The sequence below is a fragment of the Phragmites australis genome, chromosome 18, assembly GCF_958298935.1.
Source record: "Phragmites australis chromosome 18, lpPhrAust1.1, whole genome shotgun sequence".
Taxonomy (NCBI): Eukaryota; Viridiplantae; Streptophyta; class Magnoliopsida; order Poales; family Poaceae; genus Phragmites; species Phragmites australis.
The window spans coordinates 22,461,233-22,487,493 of NC_084938.1; the positions used below are offsets into that span (position 1 = coordinate 22,461,233).

At 43.8% G+C, this 26,261-nt stretch overlaps 1 protein-coding gene across 1 annotated transcript; it reads left to right on the forward strand.

The window, feature by feature from the left end:
• Nucleotides 1-11,055: 11,055 nt before the first annotated feature.
• On the forward strand, nt 11,056-13,061 carry LOC133899564 (cytochrome P450 76M5-like). The gene has a single exon (XM_062340561.1). The coding sequence runs from the start codon at nt 11,262-11,264 to the stop codon at nt 12,756-12,758; it is 1,497 nt and encodes a 498-aa protein (XP_062196545.1). The 5' UTR covers nt 11,056-11,261; the 3' UTR covers nt 12,759-13,061.
• The last annotated feature ends 13,200 nt before the right edge of the window (nt 13,062-26,261 follow it).

Genomic DNA, 26,261 nt, shown 5'->3' on the forward strand with positions numbered 1-26,261 from the left:
GTCGGGGTACCGAGTGCTCGGGGGTACTGTTTACCTCCCCCGAGCACTCTCTCCCGGGCACACTTGTACGGATCCTTGGGGAACCGAGTGCTCGGGGGCTGCTGCACGCAGCCCCGAGCACTCTCTCCCGGAACTTCCTTTGGTAGGCCCTCGGGATACTTGGGTGCCCAGGGGCTATGGTAGGCGGCCCAGGGCACGTTTCTCCCGGTACTTAGCTCTTCTGGTCGTCGGGGGACTAGCTGCTCGAGGGTCACCGTACACCTCCTCGAGCACTTTCTTCCCGGCACTTGGATTCTGTGGATCATCGGGGAACTGGGGTACTCAGGGGCCACCGACTGTGGCCCCGAGCGCCTTCTCTCGGGACTCGCTCTTTCTCACCTCGCAGGAGAGACTCCATGGGATGGCGTCATGTGGCGGATGGCTGGCCTGGTCTCGGGATTCGGGGACCCCCGGTTTCTGATACACCGACAGCATATATATATATAGAGGGAGGGTCGAGCGGTTAATACATGCCACGATCGAACTCAGTTATGTTTCACGATCGAGCTCTTAACCGACACAGTTTTCACATATTTATCTGTTTGCTCATGCAGCAAAATGAATAAAATTGCGAAAAGAGGTCGCACACAGGTGCCGTGTGCTCGCGCCACGACCATGACCTAGTAAGGTGAGGCAAGCGGGCGCACATGTGTTCTTCTAGTCATTTTTTCCATACTAAATGGGTGAAGGAGAGAATCTTTTTAAATTACTTTATCTCCATATCTACTTAGTAAGATTAAGATTACACCTCCACCTCTGTATAATTAGATCTTCAAGATTTATTTAGAATTACATAATATAATAGGTGCACGTATATTCTAACTACGGTGCATGTCAAAGCTACAGCATTTGCCCTTTGCTTGGCGCGGCAGTATGGGCGGGGCATGCATCCGGGCCGTGTCAGCCAAACAGCGCTACGCAGGCAACTAGGCAAGCGCAGGGCAGGGCGAGAGACCACCTCTCTCCTCTCCTCCCGTCTCGTGTGGTCAATCATGGCACACGCTCCGAGCAATCATCTCTCTTTCCCATTTGTCGCCTGCCTCCGGCGACCAAAGCTGCGTGCCGTGCATCCTGAACGGTCAGTGGCTCTCAGTCGTCGGCCTGCGTGCATGCAGCTAGTACTGTCGCATGGCAGATCGGACGAGGACTGCGGCTCCGGCAGGCAGCGACAGCTTGCATGCCCTCGCCTGTGCCGTGCCCGCGAGGAGGAGGAAAGTTACAGGACGACGAGCTTTCATTTCCGGTCGTCAGAGCTCATCATTTGTCATCGATCCGTCCATATCCATCCGCCGCTGCCGAACGCAGTAAGAGGTGTAGCGAAATGACGTCGCCGTACTCCACCGAAACGGAGCTATGCCGCAGGATAAAGCGTCACAGGAATTTTTATTTTTATATTTCAAAAATAAAAATTTTAACACTAAACGTCCGTTTAAAAAAATTATAAAAATAAACAACTGTAGGACGATATTGCCTTTTCAATGGACGATATATTTAAAAATTAAAGATGTCACGGTTATACAAACGACGGGTTAAAAAATAAGAAAAACATTACGTTGTACTACTCTTAAAATTTAAAATACTATTAAAATAGTTATGAATTTTTTTAAAATCTCTATTTTGTAGAAGACACTATGATCTAGCTCTAAAATATTTCAGACCAAAATATGATTTATACAATGATAAAAAAGACAAATTTTATTACACCTAGTCATATTGTGTATAATAAAATCTATCTTTTTTTTCTCATTGTAAATGTAATTATTTGAGTTAAATTTTTTAGATAGATTATAGCATCCTCTACAATGTACTTTATTTTTAGAATTTTTCATTATTATTTCGATAGTGTTCTGAATTTTGACAGCAATAGAACATATTATTTTTTTAACGTATCGTATGTTAGAAGGACGCCATCTTTATATTTTAAAACCTATCGTCCATTGGAAGAGCGACACTATAGCCTATTTTTGCAATTTTTTCAAACAAACATCTAGTTTTGCAATTTTTTATTTTTGAAATATAAAAATAAGGAACTGCCTAGTTATTCATCAACGGATTTTAGAGGGCAAAATCTGTCGATTTTTTAGCTCCTGGATAAGAATCCAACTATCCAGATCCCCCTCACCTCTTTAGCTCCTCCTTCTAAGCACCCGACTCCCCGACCTCATCCACTCCACCCCGCACACCGCCACCCCTTCGCCTCACTGGCGTCATCCCCAGCGCCAATGTAGCCCGCCCACCTCAGCTGCCCCTCCCTCCTCCGTCGCCTATCCTCTCTCCACCTTCCCTCCCCTCCACCATGCTTCTTCTTCGCCGTCTCCAGCCACATATCCGAGCTCCCACGCCTCCGCCACCACCCCACCTGGCTCCGACAACGTCACCGCCACTAGAGTCGCCGCCCACCACTAACCTGTTCAATCCCAACACCCACAACACTACCACAGGCCAACCAGCCGTCCCTCACCACCACACTTAGTGGTGCCTCTACCGCCATACCGTCCCACCCTTCGCCCACCACCACCACCAGGCAAGCAACCTCCCCGAGCCTCCCTTTAAGCCGGCAACCCTCAAAATCCTAAAAACCTCAACCTAAAATCTGAATCCTAACCCTTGCTGAAGAAGATTTGAGCTCATCGGAGAAATCATCGGTGAAGAAAGCCGCGTGAATCTTGAAGTAGATCCTAAGGTAAAAATTCAATAGATTTTCTCTCTTTTTCTGTCGATAGATAAATAGTATTTTTCTAAAAATAAAAAAGCTCGCGTCACAGAGTCTACGTTTCGATTCCCTTGAGTAATATGGAACGGAAGGTTGGGAGCCCAAGTACAAAATCGAGTAGGTTTGCGACGAATGACACGATCCACTCGAGTAGGGATTGTGGCCCTTTCGTACGACTGGAACTGGACCTCTAGGGGTTTGTTTATGGGCCATATACATGTCTATGGTGATATATGGTCCTCTAGAAAGACCAGGAACATACTTATGGGCCCTCGGTAGCACATGGTCTTAATGTGGGCATCATTCTCCTCAAGCGCTGTGTCCGGTGCGCATAGGAGAGTTTTTATTTTTATTTTTTTATATCTAATATTTAAATAAATAAACTCCTGATGATAAGATTTGTATGAATAGGTGTCTATCGCTCCTAAAAGTGCAGCAGCCTTTTCAGAAGGTGGGTAGGGCACTTCCTCGCGCCCGTGGATGTACCACCCCTTACCACCCTCTGATAGGACGGTTAGCCCCCTTACCACCGTCTTAGGGAGCAGTTAGCCTCCGATCTCCACCCCTTGACTAGTATAAAAAGGCTAAAAATAAGTTAAAATAGTCATTTAAATCTAGAAAAAAAAGAAAGAGAGGGGGAGGAGAGGAGAGGAGAGGAGAGGAGGGAGAGGAGAGGGAGGCAGCGCGGCGAAGCTCTACTTTTTTTATAAGCGGATTTTGAATTTGGTTTTCAAGTAATTTTTTAGACTTATGTTTTTATTAGTAATTAAAGTACCACTAGATCTAGGGTTTATCGTATGAGACCTAGGGTTTAGAAATGTAGGATATGTTGTCTTTTGTAGTATATTGTAAAGATCAATTTTGGCATAGTAGGATAGCTATCAGATGCATACTAGTATTTAGAGTATGGTAGTTCCAATTATCTAGATTTTACAGAATAATGATGTAAGTAATAATTATAGCTAATTAAAAACTTTATTAAATAGATGGATAGTTAATTAGTTTAAATTTGTTAGTTTGCTTGTGAGCAATATTAAATAAATGTATTGTTAGGTGATCATCAGTGTCGGTAATTTTGTTAGAGTTTCGATAATCAGAAGTATAGTTTTTTGGTATTAACATTGGATATATTTTCAGATATGTCTGATAAATTATATTTTCAAATATATTATGGTGAAGGTCAAATTTGTTATGGTCCTAACGGTGTAGATGTTTCTGGATTTTAGTATGTTGTCAAAGGGACTTAGTAGAGTCAATAAGAGGACCATAGTGGGCGTGTGCAAGTGGTTAATGCGCCATTTTCAACTGATCCTCAGCAACATGAGCTTAAGCTGAGAGCTGTGCTAAGTCGTGCTACATATGGGTACTTTGGGGAGCTCGTCCTGATTAATGCGACATCTACTTGGAGGCAGTACGTAGATATATCATGTGAACGTGGTCTCCCTCTTGTGCTACTAGCTGATGCGTAATAGAAAGATCCGACAGAGATAAACTTTGCGGAAGTAGTAGCAGGAACAAGTTAGGTAGTGGTGGATGAAGCAGACAAGGCAAACTGAAATTCTCATAAACTATAAACTAAAATTTCCATTTCATGTTTGTTTCAACAAGCCGATATCATATACGATATCCATAGGGACGTGGCTGGAACCATAGAACGCTTCAGGCAAGGGATGCAGCTTAGTGCAGCGGATGTAGCGGGATTTATCAAGCAGGTTTTCGACAAGACCGCGCAGGCTCTGAAGCTTACCTCATATCAATCCACCGCAGACGTCGTCGGTGCTCCTTCTAGGTTGAGTGGAGTCCACGCAGAGTCGTCCAGGAGGTCTGATGTGCAACGACCACCACCGGGATCGACATCCACATCGCCACTTGGACCACGCCCTCCAAGCCCGGACGTAATAGGTACGTATTTTTTATACGCACAGCGGTTAGCGATATTCTTTTATTAATGATACATTAATTTCAAAAAATATATTAGGTGCACCTACATACTTATCAACGCTGACACCTAGACCATACCCAGTGCCGACACCTTCACCGCTCGCAGGCCTCTCAAGTAATGGGTGCTAATATACTACCGTATTCAATATATTCAATAGTATATCTAATATATTCTGTAGGTTACTACGGTGATGAAGTCAGGATGACTTCATCTGCACCTCGACCGTTCGCACGTCCACCGTTCGGACCTCCACCGTTCGCACCCTACTTCGGCACTCACGCCTGGCCATCTACTGCTGCACCTGCATACCATACAGGTACAACATTGCATTTTATATTAATAATTCATTTGCACATTTACCGTATCTAATAAATTCATCCGTTCGTAGGCCCCTCGAGTGATTATACATGGATGACAGTGGCACCATCGCAGTCGTCATACCCGAGTCAGGAAGATGAGCCTGGGCCAGACCCCTCGTTCAACCTCGCGAGGGACTTCTTTGGGGCCACACCGGACTACAACGTCGTCATGCAGTCTCAGTTGCCTAGTGCTCCACTTCGGACGCAGCAGACCCAGGAGGAGGCCTGAACACCTGTGATCGCTACTAGGCCTACCAGGCATGTTGGTCCACTGGACACCCTGACCTACTCTAGGGGCCACGTGAGGGCGAACCAGCGGTAGCGGCTCCGGGACTATGATGGTGGGAACAGCCGACTGCAGCGAGGGAGATAGCAGTAGGATTTTACCTTTGATATTGTAACTTACATGTTTGTTTTATGATGCATCTTCGATTCGCGAACTAGTCTTACATATTCGGACATGTCTACTTTTTATGGTCTACTTACCATGTCATTACTGCATTTCTTAATCCCACGTGATCGCACACTAGTTGCATTTCTTCAACAAGTTAACTCATTCCTCGTCCTCGGCTTTGTATGAACCGTTCACGCAAAAGCTAGAAAAGCATTTCTTACAAAGCTACTTATACACGAAGTGACCACATGACACCTCTATCGTGAGTCTAGCTTTAGACACGAAGTGACCACACGACTCAACTTTAACCATGAAATGACAACACCTTTATCCTGACACAGGTTGTAGATATAAAATGACCACACGACAGAGCTTTAATCATAAATTAAATGACAACACCTCTATCTTGATACATGGATTCTCTGCCTAGTATCAATGCCATAACTTTTCCATCTTTCACAGGGAATCCTATGCTCAAGCCCGCAGCCAAGGTCATACACTCAGTCCATGTACCAGCCCCTAGGCACCATAAATAGTCTCACCCTCATCCATGGATAGACCATTCATTCCTCACATCTCTCAACTGCAATGTCTTCCTCAGCTCCACCAAGCCCACCCAAGAAACATTTGAGAATTTTCATTCCCCAAAGGGTCAAACCGTCGATGTGCTTCTATGACGACCTTTGTAGGCTTCGCGAGTCTCAGGATATCTTCTACACCTATGACCTATGCTTCTTCATGTGTGTCAACTAACAATACGACAAGCCTCAACATGTACCGTATGAGTACCCACATGTATAGCAATATAGATCAGTCACGTGGCACTTTTCACATCTTGTTCCATACGATTTCACACACTGTTTTAATAATCTCACATCTTATTTTATTTGTCTAGTGTTTTCCACCTATGTGTGACTTCATTGAATGGCTCGACATTGAGCAAAATGAAGATAAAAAATGGTTGATTGACATGAGCATGCGGTGGAGGAGGGAAGCGTACGAACGTCGGGAGTAAAAGCAATAGCAGGAGGAACTATGGCTGAAACGGCAAAAGGAGGAGCACATGAGGAAGGCAGCGCAGGAGCTCACTGTGGCTCAAGCACACGAAGCAGAGAGAGCAAGAAAGCGGGAGATGACCCGTCGCGCTAAGGCGGGTGGCCCCGATGCCCTGAGAAAGGGCAAATATCCTAGGTGCACTCAGTAGACATCATTTATTATAACCCGGCATATTATCACTCGCTAAGGTATGTTAGGATTAGCAGTGGCACGCTATTAGGTTAGTCTTTAGGCGTACCGTACATGCTAATGTTTGTTGTCGTCGTGTCTTTATGGTTATGGTCTATTCGCGCAGCAACGACAAACCCCATGTCTCATGTAATATTTGTCACCATATGTAACATCCGTGCCAGATATTATGCTAATAGTGCTTCACAACTACGATTGTTCAAAAAGTTAGATGCCGTATCCTCTCAACATTACGTCACTAAAAATTACTCATACAATTTTACATCAAATAAATAAACAAATATCGACAAATTTATATCGATCCAAAATTTCTAAAAAGTAACTACTCCGTGCTACCATTTTGACCACTTTTTGCACAACTAACATTTTTCACCGAATGAATGTGCACTATTTTTTAAATTGACGTATACAAAAGTTAAATTAAAAAATAAATTTCCAAACGGTGGGGCTAACCGCCCCCTGAGAGGGCAGCAAGGGGGCTAACCACCCTCTCAAAGGGCGGTATGGCCGTGGGCGCTTGGAAGGGCTATACCCGCCCTCTGAAAGGACGGTAAGGGGTGACATTACCACCGTGACATCCTTACAGTTCTTTGAAAGAGCTGCAGCCCTTTTAAGAAGCGGTAAACAACTATTTATACAAATCTTACTATCAGGAGTCTATTTATTTAAATATTAGTTTAAAAAATAAAAAAAAAAAATAACCTCCGCATAGGACTATGGATTGTTGGAGTGCGCCGTCTGGTTGCAAGGTTTTTTCCCCCACGAAACCATCCGTCTGGTTTCAAGTTTCGTAAACATCATCCAACCAAATGTCACAAGTTCATGCAAATCTCTTACTAGATCCGCATTGGTCCTAGCTATTTGTTTGACAATCTAGCTTAGCTAGAATGATATGATGTTTAACAAGACCAATATATCATGTTTTATGTAGATTATTTATAGGGCAATATACTGGATTTGATAATAGGTATTACTTCAAAGGAAGAAGGATTAGGAAATTATGAAATCAAGATATCGTCAGTTAGAGATCACAATGATGAATATCTTCATCCAATTCGGGATATTTTCTAGATTAAATATTTAAAATAAACATGTCTTATTTGTTAAAGTCCATTTTCCTTATGACTTTTGTTATCTCTGTGGTAGATAGAGTCTAGTCTTTTGGTTTATTTTATATATTAATAGTCAGCCAAATTCATTTTATCATATAGAGACTGGGATATTTTCATTAGCTTAATAAAATAAACATGTTTTTATCTAAAAAATCCGCATTGCTCGCGCTTCTGGCAGCGTCTTCCAGATCGTTGGCAATCGGTGCAAGTTGGGGACGTTATGGTTCACCGGGAACCTGATCGATGATTCTTGCGTGGGCGGCGGCCGACTGACTAACTGACGGTGGAAGCTGGCGCGGCGGTGATGTCGCTAGCTGCCGAAACGAAGGGTGAGAGCCTGAGATGAGGTAGCTTATGGCCACGGGAACACGGGATGTACCGATACGGGGCGTTTCCGTGTCCGCACGTTAGACTTCCGCAACAACGCCCGTGTTTCTTCTGTGCGAAACAGATCCGCCCAGCCGGCCACGACTCGATCCGACTCTCAATGGGAGACAATGCAACGCCGTGACGCTACGTTTCTGGTAGCCGCATACGAACAAATCACGCGATTCATATCTGGCAATTGGCCCGTCGAAAAAGATCCAGTCCAGCTTAGGCACGGCAGTCTTACTACCAAAAATGGATAGATGCTGCCTGCTCTACGACTTTGAGCCTCTGTGAAAATTTGTTTCCACATACAATCCAAAACTGTAGGGAACTTCTTATACGGTTTCGTATTTGAGCCGCCTATGAAAAGTCACCTTGAATGTCCTGAAAAATAGTTTTTTTATTAGTGAGGCTCAGTCCATGGCATGACCCATGAAGCATAGTATCGGACTGGGCCAGAACGATCAAGGCACGGCTAACACGACCAACATGACAATGGTGGGGCAAGACAGTGACGGGGCGACGGTGGCAGGGTAGGCGATGACAAGACCGGGCTATGGTGACAGGGCGGCCGGGTGGGTTGGGCAACTGTGGCAGCTGGGAGTGAAGAAAGAACATCCAGCTTATTTTTGGAACATCCAATAAAATCTACTGTAACATCAAGAAAGTGCCCTTGCAACGGATCAACCTAATTGTTGCAACACGCGAACTTGGATCCATGTGGGAGTGAAGGACAAAAGAGAAAGATGAGAGGGTGGAAGGGAGCGGCACCGAGAATGGGGAATGTGCTTGTATCCCAATTCTGGTGATCGACGGCTCACTAGAGCTCCAACGACGAAGAAAGATGATGGTTGATGGAGGAGAGAGTGAGGATGGAGATCAAAACATGGTGCATGGAGATGGGATAGAATCTCATCTCCTAATTTCGGTCGTGATGGCTCACCGAAGCTCCGGTTGTGATAGAGGGAGGAGGAAGACGATCCCATTGCTTGAGATGGAAGGGGGTAGGCAGAGAGATACAAGGGGGTAAGGACGGGAGCGAGCAAGTCGATGGAGAGGTGAGCTTGATAGACGTGAACTCGTTGTAGAGTTGATTAATGAAAGAATTTTTTAACATTTTTTATCTTTGTGTACTACTATATTTCTTATTTAGATTAGCCGAATAGTCTAATTGTGTGGCTAGACTTGATTTTTGAATGTAGTGATTTTTCCAGTATGATTGTCCCGCACCATTGTACAGCTGACCTTTAATATGGTTATCTATATTATTTAACTTTTCATGTGTTTATCTATTTTAATTGGGAAAAATATTTTCCTTTGATCTAGCTTATTGACTGTTTAAATGTTCTTTAGTTCCTGTTGCCCATGCATTCAAGTTTGGACGGTATAATACATATCATTTTTTTGGTAAAAAATAATCTCCATGATTTCAGTGGACTTGCATTTTGGACCTAGTTAAGTTAGCTGTCAATAATAAATGAGCCCTAGTCGACTGTCTACACATTTTGGGCCTTTTCTTAAATTGATTGCTGGTAAATGAGCACGATTGACCTCCTGCGGTATCATTGGACATTGCTTAAGCTAGTTGTAGTAAATTGGTCCTAGTCGGCTATGTGCCTCTTCAATAATATATAGTCAGCTTACTAGCTGTATAAAGTTCTTCACACCACTGATAGATACTCCTTCCGATTACAAATGTAAGTCGTTTTAAATTTATGCATAAAGATTAAGTAAGTAGATCAAATAACCTTGTTACCCTTTATTTATTCTGTATTGGAAAAGATAATTCATTCATTTATGAGAGTAGTAGCATTTATTAAATAAGAGCAAGACAGAAACAAGAGAAAAAAATGTATAGAAGTTCGAGAATAACTTATATTTAGAGAATAGTTGAGAGGCTAAAATGGCCTATATTTACAATCCGAGGGAGTAATAAAATAGTCAATATCTCCAATAGACTATCTACAGCACGCTTTTTAAAACTAATACGGGTTCACGTGTAATAGGGTTATGCCGCTCCCACTGCAAAATGGCTATGCTTGTTTATTAGAAGTGAGAGAGTGCATTAAGTTAGGGTGTAGAAATAAGCACCCAAATGTGTAATATCTACATGTAATGTCTATTTGACTTACCATGGCCAATAGCTAAATGAGAGAACACACTTGAAGGATCTGAGCTTGCTCCCGTGCATATTTGTTGGTTTCTAGTCTCTTGGATATTGAGTCTAACTTGTTTCTTTCTAAAAATATTTGCTCATTCTCTCTCTTAACTACTTTACCACATCACGTAGATGTCTAATTAATGTCTAAGATACTAGCACTTGAAGTGGCCTTATCTCTCATCACCTGTACCTAGGACAATGCTCACATGTACTGTTATAGTAAGCTGATTTGGTATTGTTGAGATGGCCCATGTCTATTTGGAATAAATGGATTGTGGTTCAATCTTAATTAGAGCCCACCAATCAAGGGCTACATTGGTTAGTCCACGCGACCGGGTTGATTTGTGATACACCTTGACTGATGCTGCATTTTGCAGTTTAAGACTTCCTAATCTCCCAAGAACTATTACTTCACGATTCAAATTTCACGTCTGTCGTCATAACTTTATATTTCTAGCCCTACTATATGTCTAACTTCTCAAGCCATGTGCAGTGGATCCTCCGGAAAGAATTCTGAATCACCTTCTCCACATATAATCATGCTATCATTTTTTGTAAGAAGTCTCACTCCATACTGGAGCAGGGACCATACCTATCTCTACAACACGAATGCGTAGTGTAGTGGCAAGGCACTATAGTTGGTTGCAAGCCAGCCAAGGTTTGATCTCTAGTAGTCACAATTTGACGTAAAAAACGCCGGATCCCCCCCCAAATTTTTAAAAACCATACATATCTCCATGCATAGGCGCATCGCCAGTCGGTCGCGCTGGCACGTTCTGCGTAGGCGCGTCGCCAGCCCGGAGTCGTCACATGCAAACACCTGGGAATTTGGAAACTAGCTACTGCTACCCAATGGCACCGGCAAGACCGCAGTAGCTCTACATAAAGCAGAAACACGGATGGAGCCTGCAGCACACAAAGTCAGAAATGGAGCTAGAGCTGTGGTTGCTCTGGGCATTGCTTGCCGTCTCGCTCCTCTACTACCTGACCAACACCACCCTACGCCTTTCAGGTACCGGACGGCTGCCGCCAGGACCCAGGCCACTCCCTATCCTTGGCAACCTCCTCGATCTGCGCGGCGATCTCCACCACACGCTCACGCGCCTCGCGCGTGTCCATGGCCCCATCATGCGCCTCAAGCTGGGGCTCACCACGGCCGTGGTCGTCTCCTCGCGCGACGCGGCGAGGGAGGCGTTCACGAGGCACGACCGGCGCCTCGCCGCGCGCGCCGTCCCAGACGCCACCCGCGCGCTCAGGTTCTGCGAGCGGTCCATTATATGGCTGCCAAGCTCCGACCCGCTGTGGAAGACCCTGCGCGGCATCATCGCCACGCACATCTTCTCGCCGCGCAGCCTCGCCGTGGTGCGCGGCATCCGCGAGCGTAAGGTGCGCGACTTGGTGGATTACTTCCGTGGGCGCGCCGGGCAGGAGGTGGACGTCAGGCACGCCGTGTTCAGCGGCGTGCTCAACCTCGTGTCGAACGCATTCTGCTCCGTCGACGTGGTTGACGTGGGCGCCGAGTCGGCGAAGGGGCTACGGGAGATCGTGGAGTATCTCATCGAATTGATTTCAAAGCCGAACGTCTCCGACCTTTTTCCTTTCCTCCGGCTGCTCGACTTACAAGGATGGCGTCGCTGGACGGCAGGGCATTTGGGGAAAATCTTCCGGATCTTGGATGACATAATTGACCACCGGTTGGCCGAGACCTCCTCATCCAAGGACAAGCAGAGTGACTTCCTCGACGTGCTCCTCGAGCTCATGTCCACGGGCAAGATCGGTCGCGACAACCTGACAACCATTCTGTTCGACGTTTTCACCGCCGGGAGCGACACCATTGCGATCACGGTGGAATGGGCGATGGGCGAGCTGCTCCGCAACCCGAGGATAATGGCCAAGGTGCGCGCTGAGATCGGAGACACTCTTGGCGGGAAGGAAATTATCGAGGAGCCGGATGCCGCGAGCCTGCCGTACCTCCAGGCCGTGGTGAAGGAGGCGATGCGGCTGCACCCGGTGGGGCCAATTATGTTACCACACAAGGCCGTTGACGATGGCATCGAGATCGGCGGCTATGCGGTGCCCAAGGGTTGCACGGTGATCTTCAACGCGTGGGCGATAATGCGTGACCCGGTAACGTGGGAGAGGCCGGACGAGTTCGTGCCGGAGCGGTTCTTGGACAGGGCGGCTGAGGTGGATTTCAGAGGGAAGGAGTTCGAGTTCATTCCGTTCGGGTCCGGGCGGAGGCTGTGCCCCGGCATTCCAATGGCAGAGCGCGTCGTGCCGCACATACTGGCGTCGCTGTTGCACGCCTTCGAGTGGCGCCTGCCGGACGGCGTGCCCGCCGAGCAGCTGGACGTGAGCGAGAAGTTTACCACCGCCAACGTCATGGCTGTCCCTCTCAAAGCCGTGCCCATCGTTATTATCTAGTTACTCAGGTCTGTGTAGGATCAACATGTACCAGAACAGATGGCCACTTTTAATAGGGTTGGCATGGATGAGGATGAACCGACGAATCAATCGATCACTTTCTCCGATACTGTCTCTCTGCTAAAGTAGCCGGTCGGGAGTCTCTGGACGCAGCGTGTTATTGAGGCGACGCGGGCAAACATGAGCCACCCATGTAGGAGTTAGGTTCGAGTGAAATCCTCCTACCTATAGGGTGTGTTTGTTATCCGAATCGATCGAGTGGGTACGTATAATTTTAAATAAAAATATATTTAGTTATTTGTATCTATTATTTTAATATAATTTGGTGAATATACAGATGTAATATATAGTTTTATCTAGTTCGGGAGCGAAGCTTCGCTCTACAGGAGCCAATTGACACTATTACATCCGCTTACGCATACAGAGCAGTGGCTCATAAAATTATCTTTATACGAGTAATAAATCATAATCTCAGCTCATATATTTCACTCATACAGTCTTAAATTTAATCAATCAAATATAAACTTAGCCTAATCTATCTAGACAACTCTTACATTTTTCCTATACAACTTTATATTCAATCAACTAAATATAAACTTAACTCAACCTATATAAACAGATACAAGTAACAAAACAATATCCTATCCAACAGAGACTCTACTCACTACTTATATAATACAACTCCAGTAAAGGTGTCCAAATAACCTAACACACTCATACTTCTTATGCGTTTTATAAGAAAACAAAAAAAAAACGTTTCCTTCTTGCGCTAGTCGTCAGGCACGTTCCCCCTCCTTCAAAGCAATGGCGAAGACAGAGGGGGGCTGGGGGGCCTGGCACCCCCAACGACGCAGCAAGGCTGGGAGCACGCTGCCATGTTGGGAGCCTGGGACCTCCTAATGAGGGACAGCCAAAAGCAGGATGGATGGGCTACTGCTCGATCGCTCAGAATAATCGTCGTAGTGGCCGGTGGGTTACTACTGCCACAAGCATGCTGGACGGGCTCACGGACTGGTGGAGTTGAGCTTGAAAAATCGGCCTAGTAGCCCACAACAAGTTAGTAACGTAGTCCCAACGAAAACCAGAAGCAGTGGACCATCGAGGCACCGATCTCTCGATCGACCGCTCCCAATTCCCGGTCGCGAAAAGCAAGTACCGTCACCGCTCCTCTCCTTGCTGGCCGTTCGTCTCCTCCAATAGCCACATCAACGCAAGGTTCCTACTTGGCTGCACCGGCCACCGGGAGTCACACGTCCTCCAGTCCTCCTCAATTCCTTCGCCGACTCACCAAGGTAGCGTACTAGGATATCTACATATGGCCGTATTGCTTGCTGAATGAGAGTGGTGATTGGTGATTTCTTTTCTTTTTTTTTGCACAATTTATGGGCATAATTTCATAATTACGAAAGGTTAAAGCAAGTTCATAGTCTGATCAGTGACCTGTAACTATACAACTAATTTTAATTACTAAACTTTCATCTTGTTTCAAATTTCAGTGTTGCTCAACCAAGATGAAGAGGTTAAAAACAATTGATTGTTTTTATAAACCAGCTGATTCAAGTGTCAATTCTGCTGAAAATCCTAATCCAACCGTTGAAGATATTGATCATGATAATTTGCAAGCTCTTAATCAGAATATGGTTGCACCATTAGATGTTGAACAAGAGAGAATTGTAGCTACAACATTTGAAAGGGACCCGGGCAAACGTGTTCAAATATTGGACCTCCCTGCTGATAAAAAAGATGAAGCTCGGCAATTTTATATATCCGAGGGCCCGTATCAACCAATTTTGATAGAGTATCCATTGAATGCATCAAATCACCGCCGCCGATTCCAAAGTAATTGGTTTAAACAATTTAGTTGGCTTGAGTATTCACCTCACACAAATCGTGTGTATTGTTTGCCATGTTTTCTATTCTGAAAGAAACCAATTGGGAAGTCCGGCTCGGATGCATTCACAGTCAAGGGATTCCAAAATTGGAAGAAAGTTAACGATGGGGATGAATGTGCTTTTCTAAAACACATAGGAGACGGCAGCTTAGGTCATAACTTTTCAGTTGGGTGTTTTAATAATCTTAAAAATAGAATAGCTCAAATTGACACCGTGATGGTTAAACAAAATGAGAAGATGGTTGCAGGAGCAAGATTAAGGCTTACGACTATAATTGATTCCATTAGGTAATAACAAGAATTTCTGCTCATTTTCATTTTTTTAATCAGAATAATACATGTTATCCTATCTAACTGTCATGCGCATTGTTTATGTCATTAGGTGGTTGACATTTCAAGCATGTCCCTTTAGAGGCCATGATGAATCTCCAAATTCCTTAAAACGGGGTAATTTTTTTGAAATGGTCAAGCTCTTGGCTTCATATAATAAGGATGTGAAAGAAGTTGTGTTAGAAAATGCTCCAAGAAATGCAAAGTACACTTCGTCTGATGTACAGAAGGAAATTCTAAGCATATTTGCTCGAAAAGTGCAGAAATCCATTAGAGAAGAAATTGGCACTAGCAAGTTTTGCATAATGGTTGATGAAGCTCGAGATGAATATAAAAAAGAGCAAATGGCTATAGTTGTTCGATTTGTCAACAAGGAAGGGCTTATAAAAGAACGTTTCCTTGACCTCATTCATGTAAAAGACACTGCTGCATTGACTCTTAAGGACTCAATTTGTGTTGTCCTATCAGGTAATAACTTGAGTGTGCAAGATATCAGAGGTCAAGGTTATGATAGGTCAAGTAATAAAGAGGGGAGTGGAATGGATTGAAGGCTCTAATTCTCAATGAGTGTCCTTATGCATATTATATTCATTACATGGTCATCAACTACAATTGGCTCTTGTTGGAGCATCAAGGGAGGTACAAGAGGTTCACAACTTTTTTCAGCATGTAAATTTTGTCATTAATGTTGTTAGTGTTTCTCCTAAGCACAACAATGAGTTACTTTGAAATCAAGCTGAGGAAATCACTCGTGAAATTGAATTAGGAGAGCTTGATACAGAAAGAGGGGCAAATCAAATGGGCTCTCTACAGAGGCCTGGGGACACAAGATGGAGTTTCCATTACAAGTCAATTCAGAGCTTAAAGAAGATGTTTAGTGCCACAGTTTCAGTTTTTTGCAGCGTTGCAAATGATCGTTCAGTTACAAAGTATTCCCGGGAAGATGTTGTAGGTGCCCTACGAATTATTGTCACATTTGACTTTGTGTTTATTTTGCTTATGATGGAAAAGATTATGAAGATCACTGATGTGTTGTGCCAAACACTTCAAAAGAAACCTATTGATATTTTAAATGCAGTGGATTCTATTTCTAACACAAAAATGCTATTTGGTGACTTGCGAAATGATGGTTGGGAGCCTCTTCTCAAGGAGGTCATTGTGTGAAGCACGAAATTGATATCCTAGATCTGAATAAGAAGTATGTTCTTTTGCCTAAAGCATTATATATATACACACATCATTGTTATCTTTGTGTCAAGAAGCTTATTTATCCATGTATTAAATTTTGCAGGTATGTTGATGTGACTAAATCTCGAAACAAGAATGATAACACCACAACTTTTCACCATTATAAAGTAGATGTGTTTAATGTTGCAATTGATTAACAGTTAATTGAGTTAGAAGTTCGATTCAGTTCCCATGTGACTGAGCTTTTGTCCCTTTGTGCCTCTTTGAATCCAAAACTTGACTCATTCGACATAACAAAGGTATGCACTCTAGTGGAAAAATACTATCCTACTGATTTCTCAAGTCAAGAAAGAGCTCAACTAGAGTGCCAACTACCACATTTTTAACTTGATGTGTGCAACCATCCAGACCTTAAAATGTTGCCATCACTTGCTGACATAATAAGTGGACTAGTTAAGTTAGGTAAAGATTCTTCTTATCCAATGATGGACAGGTTATTAAGATTAATCATAACTCTTCTAGTGTCAACTGCAACAACTGAGAGAGCCTTTTCAGCCATAAAACTTATGAAGACGCGTCTTCGATGTAAAATGGGAGATGTCTTTATGCGGGATTACCTAGTAGTTTATATTGAAAAGGAATTGGTAGCGAGAATTAGCTCTAATAATATCATCAAGTCCTTTGATCAAGCTGGTAATTGTAAAGCTAAATTGAAGTTAACAGATATGTAACTTTCTTTTGTTTTGTATCTAAAAACATATGTTAGCTGTCATGTCTGTTATCCGTGCTGCAATGTATACTCTCTCTCTATATATATAAACATTGATGTCTTATATTTTTCTTCGATTGTTGTCGACATTGATCACATTGGACCCCTCATGTCTAATTTCTGGTTTCGCCCCGGCTTCAAAGGGAAAATTCTTTCAGGCAACAACGAAAAACACACAATATGGCTGCTCTAATCCAACATATACTTGCATTATTTTTGGCCCTGAACATATATAAAACGTAGGTGTGCGTTGTTGTGCTGTGGTCTTGACACCGTGTTTACTAAATATAATGTGTTGAGCTGCTTTTGTGGTAGTTGGCGTGAACGTTTTCCTGTTGTGGCGTTGAAGCTCGCAAAGTTGTTCACCGTCGGCGCCGTTGCACTTTTCCTGATCCATGTGAAGAACACGACATTCTGAATTGTCCGCCTCTGCAACGTGCTGAACTTGCAGCAGCCGAGATCCTTGGTTTTGCGGCAGGCTGGCAGAGGGGTAAAAATCTAAAATTAGTATCATAATATATATGAACGTATTTATCAAAATAGATAATATGTTATCGTATTTATAAATTTAGCATCCGTATTCGACATATTATTTACCGAAAATGAATTTTCGGTACACCGTACATCGAAAAACTTATATTCGGCATATCATGTGTCGAATACGGGCTACAGTGCCGTATTCGGTATATGATATGCTAAATATAATCATGTGCCGAATTAGTAACCACACAACAGATAAAAGCTATATTCGGCACACCGTGTACCGAATACGGTACTATAGTCCATATTCAGCACACAGTGTGTCAGATTGATATTCGGCACATGGTGTATCGAATATGGGTTAAAGTGCTATATTCGGCACACAGTGTGCCGAATATGATCGGACCTGTGATTTTTTGACGTACGATGTACCGAAATTCTATTTTTAATAAATAATGTACCGAATACAAATACTAAAATTGTAAATACAATAATATGTTACCTATTTTAGTAAATATGTTTATATATATTATTTAATTTTAGATTTTTCCAAGTTTCAACGAGCGCCGGTAGTGAGGTTGACAGTCCGGAGAAAAGTTAGTTGCTTACGGTCCCCAAGACCCAAATCTTGAAGCTGTTGATAACTTTGGCATCGCTTGTACGTAGAGTGTACCGTGGAGCTTTCACCTCTGCAAGGCTATCAACTACTCCTTCCGATTGCAAATATAAATTATTTTAGACTTGTACACAAAGATTAAGAAAGTAGATCAAATGATCTTTTCGCCCTTTATTTATTCTGCATTGGAAAAGATAACTTATTTATTTATGAGAGTTGTAGCATTTATTAAATAAGGTTAAGACGGGACCAAAAAGGAAAAAAATGCATAAAAGTTTGAGAATGACTTATATTTAGAAAATAGTTGAAGAGGCTAAAACGATCTACATTAGAGGGAGTATTCTGGTTCCAACAATCAAGCCCCGTATTAGGTTTATTTGGTTGGACTAAAGTTTTTAGTTTTTAATCTGAAAACTGAATTATGTCTTTTGGTTTCTAACTGATAATTTTTTGTTATTATCTTTTGTAATAACTCCTCTTAGTTTGCATCTCAACGTTTAGATCTTTCTCTAAAAACTACCTTTTCAACTTTAAAAGACAGCTCAACAGCCAGCCATTTAATTAGACTTTTGACTTTTGATGATAAGTACAAACTAATAAAAGACCAATCAAATATAGTCTTAGTCTAACAGTTAACAAGGACCACATGTTTCCACCATACGTACTATACCTACATGAGCAAGGACCATATGTTTCCATCGCTGGTTGCGCTGTCACGTTCGACGACGTAGCCAGTCCGGAGTCTGGAGCGGCCCAAATCCCGGATTGAAAGTCCACAAATTAGGGTTTAAAGCTTCTGAATTGGTACAAAAAGATGAAAGCTTACTTTGTTGAGTTACTAGAGTCGATGTTCGTTCAAAAAAAAATTACATTTGTCGGAAGGTGACTTCGTAAGTTGGAAGGTAATTTTGTTGAAAGTTGATTTCCTCGAATTGAAATTGGTTGGGATGGGTAGGGCTGTTAAAACAGCTCATGCATGACAAGCTACGGGCCCTCCGTTCAGTAACGTCAGAGCTCAGATGATATGTCAACAGAGTTCACTGCAGGCGGCCTCCGGGGCTTCGCATGGCTGTCGGAGATTAACAGGAGTGGAGAACGGTTTGCTCAGTCACCTCGAGCATGTTTGGTTGCTAGACGAAGCCAACCTTACCTGGCTGGTACTAGACTTCTTTTGTCGTCTAGGTGTGTCGAAGATTAGTAAAAACTATAATACAACATTTACACTTCAGAAATCAAGTTGAAATACGTTTTAGTTTGATTATGGAAAATTATTGACAACGTTAAATTTAAGTTAAACTGAGTTAGCATGAACTTAGTTGTGTGTAATTTTGTTTATATCTAACTTAAGTTGAGTTGGAGTCTCTATTTTGGGTTAGAAAAAAAGAACTTACCGAAATATCCGATGTTTGAGAAGTTAGATTTACTGGATGGTCTGGTGTGGTGCTGAAGCTGACGTCGGAGCAATTCTATGCTCAAGCAAAAATGAAGATCAAGGTAGCAAATTGTCTGGTGATGGGCTTAGAGAGCACCGGATCATTTCCTGCAAAGAATAAATTTTCGGTGAAAAGTGAAAGATCTCACAGGATGATCCGGTGATGCAATGTTGGTAGCGCCGAAGTATTTTTCAATGCATGGCAAAATTTGAAGTATTTTTCAATGCGCGGCAAAAATTTTCAATGCGCCGAAGTATTTGAATTTGGCACCAAATCTGAAAAAGTCACTGGATAGTTCGGTGTGGGAGTTTGTGAACACCGGATAATACACCGGACTAATTTTTGCATGGAGGTTACAGAAGGAGAGTCCGACGGACATAAAGGTATTGAATAGTTCGGTTATAGGAAAGTGAGCACCAGAGTTTTACATCAGACAAATTTTTTGCAAAGAGCATTTTTCAGTGCGCTGAATGGAAACACGCTCACCAGATGTTCCGATGCTTAGTGAGTGAACACGCTGGAATATTCGGTGCTCACGTTTTCTACAGAATGAGTTCTAAACTGAAGATTTTTGTTATGGGCTAACTAGAGATATCATTGGAATTTAGAGATATGTGTTTGCTTGACTCATGTTGTGCGCATAATAGATGCAACTTGGCGGTCGATGGCGGAATGATCGGAATCAAGTGAGTGCTTGGTGCCAGACGATAAATAAGGTCGAGCGGAGTCAAGGGTGATCCTAGCAGTACACATGGAGTTTAAACAAAGTATGGAGAGGATTAAGGATGGAGATGACATGTGATAAAGTCAAGCGAAGGAGATACCGGTGCAAGTGATAAGGCGGCCTAAAGAATCAGGAGCGAAAGAGACTTACCAGCGGTTAAGATCATATGACAAAGTACATGAGACAACATCAGAGCGCTTGCTCTAGGCAAAGCAAGTGGCGACTAGTCACGCTTGAGCTGTGGTAGAGCTATGGGAGGGTCTTGAGCTAGCTATTTGAGAGTTTAGTGATAGATTTTGGAGAAGAGAAGAGGATAAACTTAGTCTTTGTAATATGCTACAGCTTTTGTGAGAGAACCGACTTTATAATATGCCAAAAATAAGACTGACTTTTGTGCTTAATGAAGTTTATTTTCTCGTGCCTGGGTCGTGCCTGGACGATGCCTACAGTGCCGTGCCTCGGACCGATACAGTAGGCATGATCCAATTGACCATCTTTATTACTGACTGTAGAATTAATAAGAAGAATACCTTTAGTACTCGTTATATATATATATATATATAAAAGAGAAAGAAGAGGAAAAAAAATAGCAGGCAACCAGACCTTTTTCTTTCTTTCTCTCCCTCAGGCCCATGTACTTTGCTTTCTCTTTTTCTCCTCCTCTCTCTCCCTTTGGCCCACGGTCTTCTCTGCAGCCCACGCGCCTTCTTCCCCTCTCCAGGCCGGGCCTCCCCTCCTCTTTCCTCTCTCCCGCTGGGCCGGCCCACTACGCAACCTCAGCCCTCATCTTCTACCTCAGCCGGCGCCGTCTCCAGAACGAGCCGCCACCTCTCCAAGCAGCTGCCGCTCTCCCGTCTCTGCGAGCCGCAACAGAATCGCCATCGAAATCCCCAAGTCCGGATGAAATCCTCAGCCGAATCTCCAAATCAAATCCCATCTTATCTCTGTGCGATCTCGATTTGATTTGAACCTCCGGCCGGCCGAATCCTCCCCAATCCCAACTGATTTGAGCCTTATCCCATCGTTGTAATCTCTAGCGGCGGCTTATAAAAGGGAGGTCAGCTTTCAGATCGAAAAGAGGGGGGAGCGCCGTCCTGCTGCTAGCCGCCCATGGGGCGCTGGAGCAGACGCGCGTGGAGGCCCTGCCGCCGATGAGGGTCGGAGGCGCGGGTTGAAGAGGAGGCCGGAGGCGCCGTCCTGCTGCTGCGCAGTCGGTTGAGAGGCCCCGGCCATAGTCCTGCCTTCGCTATCTCCGACGCATTATTGTCTGCACCGGCGATGGTGCCGCCACGGTGCTGACAGAACCCAGGGATTCAGAGGAAAATTAGAACTGATCTGATTCTGGGAAAGTCCCTGACATGAACAGAAATCACACAATATTGGGATCATCACATGATCCCACAAGGGTAGACTAACCTAAGCTATTTGTGGAATAGTTCTGTTCATTTTTCTTCCATAAGCCGCAACCAAATTCAGTTATAGTTAAAGCCTAAGGCCGAGTACGTGAATAGTAAGTATAGAAGTAGCTTTCAACAATAAAACAGAAAATTTTATGTATACTTCTATGAACCATCATATGTATTCACCATCTCTTCTGAATTTTGCCGCCACCATCCTCTTCTCTTAACTGAAGATTTCTGAAGCTGAACTTTCAGGATCTGACAATGCCCCTTCCTTGACCAAGTCCTCAAGGTGAAAATTTTGGAAAGACCTTTCTAATGAATGGTACATCTTCCAAAGTAGCGTCCTCAGGTGCCAGATTTAGCCATTGTATTAGCCACTATGCCAGGTCTTAAGTTTTCCATCTTCTCCAACTAAGGGTACCCCAGGTAATGGAATGGCTCTTTCTTCAATGTGTTTCTTCAACTGACTAACATAAAAGACTGAGTGTATTGCTGCATCTTCAAGCAGTAAGAGTTTGTAGGCTGCTTGTCCTAATTTTTCCAAGATTCTAAAAGGCCCATAATACTTTGATATGAACTTCAATGACCCTCTTAGTCCCAGAGCATTTTGGCGGTATGGTTGAACCTTTAAGTGTCAGCATATTTTTTCATTCTTTCTTATGCATGTCGCAATTTTTTCTTAAGTAGGGATTGCAATTGGACCCATGGGTCCGAGTACCCGTGGATTCTGCACCCGATGGGTCTAGGTTCGAGTCTAAATTTTCACCCACTGGTCTGAAGATCGGGTCCCCGAAATGAGTCGAGTCAGGGCTGAGTTTTCAGTCTCACCCACGGGTGCCCAAGGGTCACCCGAAATAATTCACACACAGAGACCCAGGCTAACTCAAGCAGTCAAGTCAGCCCAACTCACCGGGCCATCAAACACACACCCAACCTCCCCTGTGCAGCACTACGGCCTCCCCGCCCTGCCAGGCCTCCCTACCGCCCCCTCGGCCTCCCTATCACTCATCACCACTTCGCCGCTCGGCCTCCCCGATGCCCCACCCAGCCTCCCTGTCGCCCCTCGACTTCCCTAATGCCACTTTTCCGCCAGGCCTCCCTGACGCCCCATCGAGCCTCCTTGCCGCCCCTTCGACCTCCCCATCGCCACTCTGCAGCCCGACAATCACAGATCCAGCCTCCCCGGTTCCCGCCCAGCCTCCACGCCTCGACACCGCCTCGCCTGGCCATCCTGCCGCCCCCTTGGCCTCCCTGTCGCCACTCCGCCACCTGGCCTCCCCACCACCCAGTAGTCGCAGATCCGGCCTCCCAACCATGGCACCACCTCTCTCGGCCACCCTGCTGCCCCCTCGACCGCCCGACCTAGCCTCCCTGTAGATCTAGCCTCCCCGCGAACATCCTCCGTGCTCCTTGGGGGTCAGTAGGGGTGGATCTGCGGCTTCCGCGCTCGGGCTCATCAGATTCGGCCAGCGCTCAGCGGATTTGGCAGTGACACATCAATTTTTGACAGCTGTGCTCTCTATAATGCTGCTCGACTCGGTGGGAGTGAAGGAGGGGAAGGGAGAGAGAGACAGCAGAGAGGGAAACCCAACGGGCATCCAAAACCTGACGGGCACCCAACTGGTGTGGGTTCAAGTGCCAGTTTCACCTATTTTTCATCTGGGTGCAGGTCATGTTGCAACTTGCGGGTTTTGGGTCGGGTGTGATTTGCTCCACTCGGCCCTGGCCCGACCTGTGCCATCCCTATTCTTAAGTTCCTTCAACATATCCTCCTTCTCTGAGATTGTGATCCTAGCTTCATTAGATACATTGCATGGAATTGAAAATTCACCAATCTGAGGAGGAGGATACCCATAAAGAGCATGAAATGGTGTAGCTTTCAAAGAGAAAGAGATGTGGTATGAAGTGTTATACCACCACTCAGCTATTGGCAGCCAAGTAAACAACTCTTTTGGCCCCCTGAAAACCATATTCTTGAGATAAGCCTCCAAACATTGATTCACTCTTTTAGTTTGGCCATCAGCTTATGGAGAATGAGCTGTATGGAATCTCAAATCAACTTTCAAACTATTGCAATAGTTTGCTAGTAAAGATCCTATCCCTATCACTTACAATTGAAAGTGGAACCCCATGTAATTTGAATACATGGTCTAAGAAGAGTTGAGTTACTTGCTGGACTATGTATGGTGTGCTAGGGTAATAAAATGTGCATACATAGTCTATCCACAACAACTAATATCACATCCTTCCCTTTTGATTTATGCATACCCTCAATAAAATTCATGCTTAAATGAGTCCAATCCAGGTCTAGAATTTCAAGTGGGTTTAGTAGTCCAGGCAAGCTCACATGTCTGATTTTGTGATCTGACAGACTGAACATTGTGTAATGAATTCCTCTATTTGATTCTTCATCCTAGGCCAGTGGACAATCCTCTTAATTTTGTGATAAGTTGCTCTCATTCCAGAATCTCACCCTATGGCTAAACTGTGAAAATTGTGAATAAGTTGCTTTCTTAGCTCAGTATTCTCCTCTACATGAATCCTCCTCTTAAACTTGATGACTCCCTCTTCTACTGTCACCTTTTCACTTGGGTTAACACCTATGCTATCAAGTTCCAGTATTTCTGGTAGTGGCTATCTGACTCATAATTGAGCTTCACATCCTCAATCCACTCAGGTTGAAGAACTATAATGGATAGACAGGAAGAGTCCCTCCTAGATAGAGCATCATCCACCAAGTTTTCTTTTCCTTTCTTGTATTCTACTACATAATCAAATTCTAGCAACTTGAGAAAGAGTTTGTGTTGGAATCCATCCATGAGCCTATGAGTGGCTATATACTTCAAGCTTTGTTAATCAGTTTTGATAATCACTTTGTTAATCAGTTTTGTTGCCAAATAAGTAATGTCTCCACTTCCTTAGAGCTTCCAGAATGGCTAGAGCCTCCTTGTCATATATTGATTGAGTGCCTTGGGACCAAGAGTCTTGCTAAAGTAAGCTATGGGTCTTCCTCATTGCATTAATATAGCTCCTATTCCAGTTTGACATGCATCAGATTCCAGAATGAAAGGCTAACTGAAACCAGGTAATGCCAATACAAGACAAGTTGCCATGGCTTTCTTCAAATTTTCAAAAGCTTCTATTTGTTGTGCTTTCGAGATAAAAGATCCTTTCTTTAGCAAACCAAATAACAGTCTACATATTTTTCCCATAATTCTTCACAAATCTTTTGTAGTACCCTATAAGACCTAGGAATCCTCTCAATTGGGTTACATTTTTAGGTCTAGGCCAGCTGAGAATGGTTGCAATTTTTTATGGATCGGTGTCTACTCCACCTCCACTAATCACATGTCCTAAATACTCCACTTGGGGTACAACAAGCACGCACTTACTAATTTCAGCAAATAGTTGGCTCTTTCTAAGGATCTCTAATGTTATCCTGACATGATCTTGATGTTCCAGTTCACTGTTGCTATAGACTAAAATGTCATCAAAGAACACAAGAATGAACTTATCCAAGTGTGGAGCAAAAATGGTATTCATGAGTGCTTGAAAAGTAGAAGGTGCATTGGTCAATCCAAATAGCATCACTGTGTACTCGTAGTGGCCCATGTGTGTTCTAAAAGGTATCTTTGGAATGTCTACAACCTGCATCTTGATCTGATGGTACCCTAACCAGAGATCTAGTTTAGTGAATATGATAGCTTTATGTAGTGCATCCAATATGTCCTCAATTACTAGCATTGGAAACCTATTTTTGATGGTCAAGGAGTTTAATTCCCCGTAATCCACATAGTCTCCAAGAGCCATCCTTCTTTCTCTCCATTACAGTTGGAGAAGAGTAGGGGCTTAAGCTAGGCCTTATCACCTTTGAGTCCAGCAAAGCCTTGATTAGCTCTTCCATAGCCATTCTCTTGTAGTGGTGAACCCTGTATAGTCTGAGGTTAGGATGCTCTGCACCAGGCTTGAGATGGATTGCATGATCACAATTTCTATTAGGTAGCATTCCCTTGGGTTCCTATAATACATCAATATACTCCTGCACCACAGGTTGTAAGTATTCAGGCACCATCCACTTGCTCTCCACTGCCATAAACCGTATCAGATTGACCCTGATAATGCAGCCCATTACATCTGATTTGAGCATTTTCTCCAATTTATGAGAATTAACTAAACAAGAGCCCTTTGGTATGGTATGGTATGGTCAGTGAACTTTACTTCTTTTCCTTGTTTGGTGATTGTAAACATCCTTTTTTGCAGGTCTAAGCTCACAGGGTTGTTCTCATACAACCAATCAACCCCTAAAATGACATCATAGCCCTTAAGTGTCAACAACTTGAAGGTGTTACTGAACCATGTCCCTTGAGAATTAAACTTCACTTCCTCAACTTTCCTATCCTCAACATGCTTAAGTGGACAATCACTCTTAATAACAAACTCATAACTCATAAATGTGTTAGTGCTCCCACTATCAATTAAGGCAATTGCCTTGACTCCATTTACATAGATAATCAATGAATAAGTGAGGTGACTCGAGGTGCCGTTCATTGCATGTGCTGAAACCATCATGGGTTGTTCAGGCTCATCTTGTTGGGAAGGGGGAATGCTGAATTGTACTTCAGTAGGGCTACTGGGTGCTGTCACAAATGCATGTTGTGTACTGTTATCT